The sequence below is a fragment of the Dendropsophus ebraccatus genome, chromosome 12 (assembly GCF_027789765.1).
Source record: "Dendropsophus ebraccatus isolate aDenEbr1 chromosome 12, aDenEbr1.pat, whole genome shotgun sequence".
NCBI classification, from domain to species: Eukaryota; Metazoa; Chordata; class Amphibia; order Anura; family Hylidae; genus Dendropsophus; species Dendropsophus ebraccatus.
This window is the reverse complement of record NC_091465.1, coordinates 43,687,816-43,699,748: the sequence shown is the minus strand read 5'-3', so window position 1 is coordinate 43,699,748 and position 11,933 is coordinate 43,687,816. Positions and strand designations below refer to the sequence as shown.

General features: G+C 43.7%; 1 protein-coding gene across 1 annotated transcript; it reads left to right on the top strand.

Moving 5' to 3' along the window:
• Positions 1-2,564: 2,564 nt before the first annotated feature.
• LOC138769594 (T-cell surface glycoprotein CD3 gamma chain-like) lies at positions 2,565-11,164 on the top strand. The gene is made up of 6 exons (XM_069948166.1): positions 2,565-2,680; positions 2,830-2,850; positions 4,290-4,466; positions 5,148-5,279; positions 9,154-9,197; positions 10,461-11,164. Exons 1-6 carry the CDS (start codon positions 2,620-2,622, stop codon positions 10,527-10,529), a joined length of 504 nt encoding a protein of 167 aa, XP_069804267.1. The 5' UTR covers positions 2,565-2,619; the 3' UTR covers positions 10,530-11,164.
• The last annotated feature ends 769 nt before the right edge of the window (positions 11,165-11,933 follow it).

The window sequence follows — 11,933 nt, the reverse complement described above, 5'->3', positions numbered from 1 at the left end:
GACCATTGGGGAAAAGTATAGCCAGCCACAAAAAACTTAAAGCAGGTAAGCCTCTATACCTGTGTGCTGAGTTAGCACTGGCGTCACAACAACCTTCCACCTGGCTGAGCTATACTCCACCGACCAACCACCACTTAAGTTTAATGGCATCCAGGACAGGTCACAGTTGAATGAAATGATATATGTGATTTCCCCAATTAGCGTATGTGCACACTGAGGAACCTGGGCGGATCATTAACGGTGGATTCTGCAGCACGCTTCCGCTAGCGGCCCACGCGTATCTCTCCCTGTGCCATAGACTCCATTTTATGCATAGGCAGAGTCCTTCCGTCCATCTGAAGAATGAACAGGTTAATTCTTCGGGCTGCCGGCGGAATCGGCCTGACCATAGAATGGAGTGTATGGCGCAGGGGACGAGCGGCGGATTCCATGGCGGGTGATCCACCTGGATACCTCAGTTTTACATTCCCTTAGAGTCTATTACAACACAGTGACTGCTATTTAAATAGTGGCCACCAGATGGTTGTAAACATATTTATATTGCCCAAATATCATCCACTGGGAACATTGTTGTAGCAAACATAAGAAAATGCATTTTGGTAAAAAGTGAGTTTTTTAAAATCTTTTTTTCTTGTTTTTTTTTCTTTTCCCCTCTCCATTTGCAGGGCGGGGGGTGGGGGGTAGGGGTTGGGGTTTTTGGGGGGTGGGTTGAGGAGGGGAGGGAGATATTGCATTATATGAGCAATGAAGAGTTTACAGAACAGGGAGGTTGGGTGCACCTGGGTTTAGGATGGGTTGATATACAGGAGTAATGAAGGATGTAATGGGCATTGGCTCCTTAGAAACCTCTAATGTTCTGTTTTTTTTTTTTTCCCCACTACTTTTGTGTATTTTGTGCCAATAGACTGTCATGTTCTGTACTCAATGATTTAACTGTCATGTTTTAAAGGAAAATTAATAAAGTTTGAAATAAAAAAAAACATATTTCTATTGCACCTTATACATTAATTATAATGGATGTTCCATTGTTTTTTATAACATATTTTATGTATATAAAGATTGAAACTTTTTACTATATCCTGTTTCCCCGAAAATAAGACAGTGCCTTATATTAATTTTCGCACAAAAACAGGCACTATGTCTTATTTGGGGGGTATGCCTTAATGTGGTAGCGTATCTGGTGGTGTAGTACTCTGCCCTGCCCGTTGATGATTTGTCGTGACGCCAGTGCCGGTTGGGCACACAGGTATGCTAGCACACCTGCTTTTATTTTAGGTGGGCTGGCTATGCCTTTTCCCCATGAACAGTGACCTGACAGCTGTTTGGGGGTCCCTTGGGCAACTATCACAGTGCTCCGGAGTGGACTATTGGCACTGCCACCCACAGAAAGGGGAGATAACCGAAGGAAAGTGTGATTGCTGTGTTGGTGCTTGGTGAAGAACCAAAGAGTTCCGTTAAAATAAATAATCTTTTGTTTACTGTGAAGATACTTAATACAAGAAACATACAATACACTTCTGCCTTGATACGTTACTCTAGACTTGAGAGACCAGATCTGCACTGAGTGTGAAAAAGGGGATACAGCCGTGCTGGCTGGGTTGCGTGCTGAGAGGTAGAAAGTTCAGAAGAGTAGAGAGGAGGATGTCGAGAGAGTCCCAACCCAAGTAGTACTGTGCTCTACCGGAGGTAGAATGAGTAGAATACTTATAAGCAGAGAGAATACTTGTGCCCGTGTTTTGACTGCTTGGTCTTCGTACCACCTATTGCCCATCATTGTCGGACAACCCGTCCTAGAGGGTGACGCAAGCCTCAGACGTTTTTACCTGGGATGAGCAGAGTGGTCAGAGCTCTCTGATTACAACAGCGCTGCGAGATAGAGTGCCTAGGCTTCTAGCAACTTTGTTCTATTCGGATCAGTTCCTTTACTTCTTATGGATACTGTCCAGCACTGTGTTCCTGGTTCTCGGCGTGGGTTGAGATGATCCCTGACTTGTCCTCTCTAGTAGCGCCTTAACAATGCATATTGTTTAATAATGTTGCTTGAGGGAAAACTGTGTCTAGGTCTCGCATATGCATGTGCTCTGCTCAACGTTTAGACCCTAACTGACTGAACTGGGGACCTGGCAGGTAGGGCCAATTCTAGGTTTTCTGCTGCCTGAGGCGAGACCTGAAATATCGCCTTCCCGCCTCTCATGCCCACACTGACTCATTACCCCCCCCCCCCAGCCTATTGAAAATTATAGGCGGGTGTGCACAAAACCTGTAGCTTTTAATAATAAGTGCATCCTGTATACACAATCCAGCTCCACCATAAGTCACCCTGTCCCAGCACTACCTTCCATGCTTGGTGAGGACAAGACAGAAAAAGTTTCCAATTCCACCAAAGTGTAAACAAATCCAGCCGATAATCATTCTGTGTAATAGGGCCTTAAGTTAAATAAACTTTATGAAACCAGAGAGCCACTTTTAATGACTCTAAACACGTGACAGGCGATTGATGACACAGGAAGACGGTGGCTTTAGCTGCACGTACTCGCTTTGTTTCCTGCACAGTAAAACTCCAGAGAAGTCTTCACTGCTGATCATTTACAGCGCTTAGAATCAAGCTGACACCTAATCATGGTTATCTCCTATTTCGGGCTACTTTTTGCCTTGTACATTCAGGGCGTATTTTCGCAAGGTACATAATTTTTTTTCTTTTTAATTAAATCATGCCGATGTAAAAATTTTGGCTACAAATAATCGAAATAATTTACACTAAACCATACATCAATGTGATAACTTTTTTTCTTTTTTTTTTTGTCTTCTCTGTAAATATCTCTGTGGTAGCTAAAGCAAAGATACATGTGGGTAAGTAACCCTTTCTATACGTTCTTAGAAGTGACTGGCATGTAGTGTTAGGGTCCCTGAATATGTACCAGATATGGATGCAGTGACCACATGGGGAGGAGGTTATTTCTGCATTTCTCAAGTTGTAATCATATTCGACTAGATTTTTATGAAACCTAAATTTGCGGATGGCCAGGAAAGAAAATGAAGCTTGAAGGGATTAATTGTAGGGGGTTAGATGGTGGGCTACACTGCATCTGTGAGTATTGTAGAGGGTTAGATGGTGGGCTGCACTGCATCTGTGAGAATTGTAGAGGGTTAGAGGGGGGCTACTCTGGATCTATAAGGATTTTAGGGAGTTATATGGTGGGCTACACTGGATCTTTAAGAATAGAAGGGGGTTAGATGGTGGGTTACACTGGATCTGTGAGAATTGTTGGGAGTTAGGGTTGTATTAGATGGTCCGATGCCTCCTGTAAGTGAGTGCCAATTGGCGCTTGCTTACCAAGCCTATTACACAGCTTGATAATCATTTAGCAAGGGCTGTATATATTGTTAGTGATGTCCGTGCAGCCCTTGCCCTTAGGCTGGGTTCACACTATGTATATTTGAGGCTGTATTTGGTCCTCATGTCAGGTCCTCATAGCAACCAAAACCAGGAGTGGATTGAAAACACAGAAAGGCTCTGTTCACACAATGTTGAAATTGAGTGGATGGCCGCCATATAACAGTAAATAACGGCCATTATTTCAATACCACAGCCGTTGTTTTAAAATAACAGCAAATATTTGCCATTAAATGGCGGCCATCCACTCAATTACAACATTATGTGAACAGAGCCTTTCTGTGTTTTCAATCCACTCCTGGTTTTGGTTGCTATACAGCCTCACAAATACAGCCTCAAATATACATAGTGTGAACCCAGCCTTAAACTGTATACATTACCTGTCCACAGTCCCAGTATTCTTCTGCGCTCTGTTTTTTTTTAAGCCTACACAAAAACGTCGACCATGTTTTTGTGTACACTAAAAAAAGGATATGTATTGATCCCTTTTTTTGTTTGTTTTTTTTTATAATGGAAATAAGTAGAAAAATGGATTAAAACTGATGCACACAAATGCATGTGTTTTCATCCCTTTTATTTTTTTTTTGCCTAAAACGGATGAAAAAAAAAAACGGATTGCAAAAACACGCTCTAAATCCAGCCATATTCTCTATTCTGTGGATTACCCTTTTAATTTTGGTGAAAAGAAGTGCGCTGCAGTATCAAACACATCACTTAGACAGGTGTGGCGCTGTTTCTGAGAGAAAATTTTGTAGCTGACATAAATCATTTTAGAACAGAAATTGGAGGAATCTTCAGATTTAGAGCAAATATTCCAGTCTATGGCAAATTTTAAGATGACTCTGATGACTTTACTTTTTCTACATCTACTAACATTTTTTTTTCTGTTTGGAAGATGAAAAAGCTGGAAATTTGCATGTGTCATGTAAGGAGGGCACATTGATGAAGGGTGGCATAGTATTGAAAGGAAAAGAAGAGGACCTTAATTTGGGCTCACTATGGAATGATCCTCGTGGACTCTACTCCTGTAATACAACTGGATCACAAGAATTTGTTCATGTGTATGTGAGAAGTGAGTATACACGGTTTGTAATCTGTACTCTGGTAAAGAATTAACAGAAGTTTCAGGATGTAGACTTAAATGGGCTCTGTCACTTTTAAATAACTCCACTCTACTGTCGTAGAGACAGGCAAAGGTTTTGATCAGTCGCATTTGCCCGATATTTGCCAGCTGGAAGTACCTGTAGAGTGGAGCTGGTAGCTTTTATTACACTTATATCTATGTAAAAAAAAAAAAAAAAAAGTGTATACCATGCAGTAGCAGTATATGTTTTAACATGGAACCTTATACATGGCCTCTTAAAGGGAATCTTTAGCTGTTAGAACAAGAAGACACCTGGTAACTTTCAAATATCCATTTGTGCTTCCAGAACATAGAAAAATGCTTTTACTATAGGACAAAGCGTGAAAAGGGTTTTACCGTGCTCCTGAAGTGCACCAAGCTGTAACACTTCCCTACTCATATACCTGATCCTGCTTGGGACTCAGCTTCCAGGAGTCAATCAAGCAGGGTGGGAGGAGAGAGGAAGCATTTTTGCTTTTTGTACCATAGAATAAAAACATTGTTATACTTTCTGGAAGCACAGACAGATATATATGAAAGGTACCATGTGTCCCCCTGACCTAACAGCTATCTAACACCCGTAATGCCAACCAACATTTATTAAATGTATACATTTGTTCTTTTTGTCAGGGTGCATGAACTGCATAGAACTAGACCCGGGTACAATTGCTGGCTTCATTGTGGCTGACGCCATTATGATCTTTCTTATCGCCACCGCTGTATATTTTGTTTCTGGTTCAGAGATACGGCGACCAGGACGAGGTAAGGCGATTCTTTATTATATATAGGGTACATGGTGTGTAGTCCAGAAGAATAAAGGCTCTATTACACAGGTTGATGCTGAGAAGCAAGTGAGTCAGGTCAGCGTGTGGTGCCCCACCACGGGTGTTGTTGATGGATAGACCCTTCGCAAAAGCCTGTACTCTAAGTAAAAGTGATGATACAGTCGTACCTAAGTTTTGCCACTAGATGTCGCTAGTATGTATATTGTATGCTTAAAGGGAACCTGTCACCCCCCGTACCGGGGTGACAGGTTCCCGACCCCCCGTTAGAGACCCCTATACTTACCTCATCCCGCCGGGTCCCGCTTCTGGATTCGGTCGGGTCCCGGAGATCTCAGCCGCTGCAGCCCGGCGCGCGCGCTGAGAGATGAGTCCAACACCCATAGAGAATGACAGGAGAGTCCAGCGCTCCGTCATTCTCTATGAGCGTTGGACTCATCTGTCAGCGCGCGCGCCGGGCTGCAGCGGCTGAGATCTCCGGGACCCGACCGAATCCAGAAGCGGGACCCGGCGGGATGAGGTAAGTATAGGGGTCTCTAACGGGGGGTCGGGAGCCTGTCACCCCGGCACGGGGGGTGACAGGTTCCCTTTAAGTATTGCACAGCTGTGGTACTCAAGTCGTTATTGTTGTTTGTGATTTGTGCACCAATGAGAGTTCTTTCCTCTTCTCTACCTATCTCTTTTCTCCTTCTTTCTCTGCACTCTCTTTTCACCCACTCACAGTGTTCATTACATACCCTGTAGAAGGCAGTCACATGAGGAGAGGAAGTGTTAGTGTGTCTTAGTCAGGTTCCTGTACTGTAAGGACACTAGCCAGAACGGTCCCTGCAGCGGTCACGCTGGGCCCTGGCTTAAGCCAAGTCCCCTGTTAGAGCCAAAGTCCAGTGTATTCTGAGGTGTGGTAGTAAACAGACTTAGTCTGGTTCCTGTACGGAAAGGACACTAGCCAGAACGGTCCCTGCAGCGGTCACACTGGGCCCTGGCTTATGCCAAGTCCCCTGTTAGAGCCAAAGTCCAGTGTATTCTGAGGTGTGGTAGTAAACAGACGCACATGGGAAACAAAGACACTCTTTTCTTGAAAGCAGCACTTCTACACACTATGCAGTGCTATACACTCTTAGAAAGGACAAGTCAGGGATCATCCCAGCCCACGCCATGAACAAGTCTAAAGGTGCAGGACAGTATCCTGAAGAAAGAGGAACTGATCCGAATAGAGCAAAGTTGCTAGAAGCCTACGTACTCTATCCCGCAGCGCGGGTGTAACCAGGAAACCTTGGCCACTCTGCTTAACCCAGGTAACAAGGTTCTAGGATGGGTCACCCGACACTGGTGGGCAATAGGTGGTGCAAAGACCCAAGGACTCAAAAGTATTCTACTTTTTCTACTTCTAAAGTTCTGGCACAGCACAGTACTACATTGGGTTGGGACTCTCTCAACATCCTCCTCTCTACTCTTCTGCTCTTTAGCTCTCAGCACAAGTCTTGTCAGTTAAGTCCCAGGTGTATTGTCAAGTCAGAAGTCCATTGTGTATCACTGTATTAAGTATTTCTAAAGTAAAAGAGAGCTTATTTATGGTAACAGAACTCAGTGATTATTGCTTAAGCACCCACACAGTAATAATAGCATCTTCCTTGGGTCATCTCCCCTTTCTGTGGGTGGCGGTACCGATAGTCCGGGGGTGTCACAACTCCACTTCGGACCACCATGATAAGCGCCCAAGGGACCCCCTCACAGCCTGGCAGATCACCGACCACAGGGGAAAAGGTATAGCCAGCCTCCCTAAAATAAAAGCAGGTGTGCCACCATACCTGTGTGCCCAATCGGCACTGGTGTCACGACAACCTAATATCTGGCTGAGCTATATCCCGACCAACCACCACTGTACTGGAGTCACACCTCACCATCTAGCAAGTGACCGGTCGAGCCTCACACCGGGGCTGCACCACAAGCTGCCCCCATACTGGTCAATTGTGTGACCTGCTCAGTAACCGTCGATATGATCGGCCAATGCCATTATTAAACAAATCTACAAACTCCACCCCATAGACGTATATAGACTTGTCATGCACATGGAAAAGGGTTCTGCATAAAGCCCACAAGGCAGTAAACTTTTCTCAAACATAGAACCATGGGGCTTTCATGGGATGCTGTACAGCAAGGAAGGACAACATTTGCCCTTTTAGCTGTTGCAAAACTTTCTAGGGCAGAATACATGGAGCTTGGCTCAATTTCTTACTGTTGGAATTGTATGGAATTTATCAGAAAAAAAATCTAAACTGACTGTGTCGGTACAGTAGTGCAGGGTTTAAAGAGGTATTACCCCCAAGAGCAAAAAAATGTAATTGCTCCCAAACCTAGTGGTCTTACTGACTAAGTACCCCTGAGTATTTTGAGCCATCTCCCATTTATTCTATAGTTACATGTTTTTTTTTAAAAAGCTACTCTATATCCAACATGCGCTAGCCAGCAAAATACATCTCCCATCATTCAATGCTTATGCCTGATTGGTCCATGATGTAGCAGAGCGGGTGAGCAGTGGGGGAGCATGGGGGGCCGTGGGTGAATGCCAGAGGGGGGGGGGGGTAACAGTCAGGGGGTACAGTGTTGGGGCCACAGGTGAGCTCCGGTGAAAATTTTGTATTTTATTGTCCCCTAAAGGTTATACAAATCACCAATATACACAGGAAATGCTTTTAAAGTGCTTTTTCCCTGCACTTACTACTGCATCAAGGCCTCACTTCCTGGATAAAATGGTGATGTCTCGACCTGACTCCCAGAGCTGTGCGGGCTGTGGCTGATGGAGAGGATGATGGCAGGGGAAGGCTCAGTGTCCCTCCAGTGCCCTGTGTCCCTCAGTGTCCCCCTGCCATCATCCTCTCCAGCAGCCACAGCCCGCACAGCTCTGGGAGTCGGGTCGTGACATCACCATTTTATCCAGGAAGCCTTGATGCAGTAGTAAGTGCAGGGAAAAAAGCACTTTATAAGCATTTCCTGTAATAAGTGTATATTGGTGATTTGTTTAACTTTTCGGGGCCAATACAATACTTTAATAAAAAATTTGCCGGCTTTTTCCTTTAACTTCAATAAGGGTTTCATAATCTGCCACAAGTCTGCATCATTTCAGTCCTGTGTGAACATAACCTTACAATATATATCCTAGCTTAAAGTGAATGTACCAGCAGTATATTCACCCCCAGCCGGTGCCTGGGAGTAAAATGGCACCATACACGGGAACCAGGCCACGGTTCAAAAAAAAAGGAACGCGGCACCAGCATCCCACCACTAGCGCCGTTCTATCCATGTGAAAATCTTATAGGGAATGTACTGCTGGTTAAGACATGTTAAAAGGTTTAACTAGAGATGAGTGAAGCCGCTTTGTACGGAGCAAAACTGATCTGCGTTTGAATGTGGCTGGCGGCTCTGTGAAGGGGGTGGATACAGCACAAGGACCGCCTGGAAAACATGAATACAGCTACACCTGTGTTCTGCTAATTCAGGGAGGTGTCTTTTTATCTGGAAACAAAATGACAATTAATACTATATCCATATGAAACTCTTCTGTTCTCTAAACGGGAATCCTCCTCCCCACACTTACATAGTGTGATTATATAGATAGCGGAGCCTGGACTGGAATGCTACAACACATAATGACTGCAATGTGACAGATAAAATCATCTGGCATAAATTTCAGGCTGATTATCACCATGATTGCCATAGCTATGTTCAGTCACATGTTATCGCAGTCAGAACGTGCACGGCACTCCACATGGGTGAAGACACCCAACGATGTGATTTCTAGGATATGTTAATCCCTGCAGAACTCTAATCCTGTGACTATTTCTAATGTTTTGTAGCTTCTGACAAGCAGAATTTGATTGAGAGGGATGCAGACTATCAGGTGAGTGCGCACAGTATGGCTGCATGGAGACGGCTCTGTGTGAGTGATGGATACTTACACAACTTTCTAATATACTTAATCATTTAATCCTTCATTGTTTTCAAAATCTCTGCTTACTTAACTGAATGGAAACTTCTGCAAGGAAAAACAGAGAAACCTTCCCTTACAGGCAGAAACCCTTTCCTGAACATATGGCATTGACATGGATGCACAGCCTTTTTTATTATCATTATTTAAAGGCGTACTCTGGAAAACGAAATTATTTTCAAATCAACTGGTGCCAGGAAGTTATAAAGATTTGTATATTACTTCTGATAAGAAATCTCAAGTCTTCCTGTACTTATCAGCTGTTGTCTGTCCTGCAGGAAGTGGTGTATTCTTTCCAGTCTGACACAGTGCTGCCACCTCTGTCCATGGCAGGAACTGTCCAGAGCAGTAGCAAATCCCCAATAGAAAACCTTTCCTGCTCTGGACAGTTCCTGTCACAGACAGAGGTGGCAGCAGAGATCACAGTGTCAGCATGGAAAGGAAACTTCACTTCCTGCAGGTGCAGGTGCAGGACTGCAGCTGATAAGTACTAAAAAAAAGTAAGTCTATTTTTTTTACATAAAAGTAATTTATATATCTGTATAACTTTCTGGCACAGTTGATTAAAAAAAAAAATTCCAGTGTACCCCTTCATGTGTCATATGACCCTTGCTGATTTCCTGTCAATCCAAAGCAGATGCTCCACTGGCCCACCCAGACTAGACTTTCTTTACTAGTGGCCAGAATGAGACCACTGCAGCCATCTACCTACTATGATGCCAGTAATGTGGTACATGAGTGCTGCGGCTGCTGGCTATAGCCATCATCTGCTGGTTGCCTGTAAGGGTCCATTTGCACAGAAAGATTATCTGACAGATTATCTACCAAAGATTTAAAGCCAAAGCCAGAAACAGACTATAAACAGAGATCAGGTCATAAAAGAAAGGCTGAGATTTTTCCTCTTTTCAAATCCATTCCTGGCTTTGGCTTCAAATCTTTGGCTTCAAATCTGTCAGATAATCTTTTTGTGTAAATGGTCCCTAAGTAAAGACCGGGAGGCCTGCTGGAGCATCTGTGCTGGATCTATTTAGTTCTTAGGTAAGAGCATGTGTATTTTTTCTAAATTGAGAAAATAAACTGTGGCAGAAAATCTGGACCTTGCATTGCTGACTGTGGTCATGGACACATAGACGCCCCATTCAATAATACATCTTTACATGTTGCTTTATTTTTCAGGCATTGGGACGTCGAGACAATGAACAGTACAGTCGTCTTGCACCGCGCCCTAATAGAGGAGCCTTCTGAGGATGCCAGGCACTAGCCATGTTTGTGTCTTGCTGTCACTTAGCACTGCCGTCTTTGTATTTGTTTTTGACCTAGAGAAATGGAAAATATTCTGTGTTCTTCTCTGTGTTTCTGTGCTGATTAAACGCATAAAAACAACGGAAATCCTGTGGGGTTATTTAGCTGACTGAGGGGGAAGAATCTCCCACCTGTGATCTACATCACGTTCAAAGCCAAGCTCAAACGTCTGAGTGAAAAGGAAGTCGAGAGAAGAAAAGAACAGAAAATCTGAGTGCCGAAGAGAGAATGAGGAGTACGTTGTAGAGGAGAAGGATAGGAATTGTGTGTACATAAATATATATATATATATATATTTCTGCAAACTGTATGCAGTAATGGGCTCTTTATATTACTATGTGGTTAATCTGGTTCTTTTGTCAATGTATAGAATTTTAGATATGACATGAATGACCATGGGGACCATCCCTAATCTTGAAAAGGTCCGGTCCTCTTTTCTGACTAACTAGGAAAAGCTAATTTAATGGATATTGACAATGCTGCTATCACTCTTGTATAGATAAGGATCCTCCTGGGGGGTAAGACCATAATCACTTACAAATGTGTAGCTTAAAGTGACTCTGTACCCACAATCTGTCCCCCCAAACCACTTGTACCTTCGGATAGCTGCTTTTAATCCAAGATCTGTCCTGGGGTCCGTTCGGCAGGTGATGCAGTCATTGTCATAAAAACAGCAGCGCTGTGTCTAACGGCCGGGGCTTACATTTGTATATGCATTAGGCTGGCACCACCTCTCCGTCCTTCCTCCCCACCCTCCTCATGATTAGAAATGCTCCAGGCAGATTGTCTTCTATTCGCCACCTGTTTGTATAATGAACATGGGCTTAATCGTTAAGACACCTGTGCAAAGCTCAAACAGCAGTAAATGTTCCTGGCTCATTCCTAATAATGAGGAGGGTGGGGAGGAAGGCCGGAGAGGTGGTGCCAGCCTAATGCATATACAAATGTAAGCCCCGGCCATTAGACACAGCGCTGCCGGATTAAAAGTTGTTTTTATGACAATAACTGCATCCCCTGCCGAACGGACCGCAGGACAGATCTTGGATTAAAAGCAGCTATCCGAAGGTACAAGTGGTTTGGGGGGTCAGATTGTGGGTACAGAGTCGCTTTAATGCCATGAGGGTTAAAAGTAGGAAAGCATTACACAGATGTTTCTTACTGTATAAACCCACAAGAAAATAAAGTACAAGGCAGAAATGTACTGTGTACTGTGTATGACTTATCCGAAACTCCTTCCACAATGTGCAGACTGTTGGGAAAAATAGCCCCTGTTACCAATAGTAACTGGTCACAAGACTACTTTCCTGAAATTAAAGGTATTGCTTTTTTAATTTAAATTTTTTATTT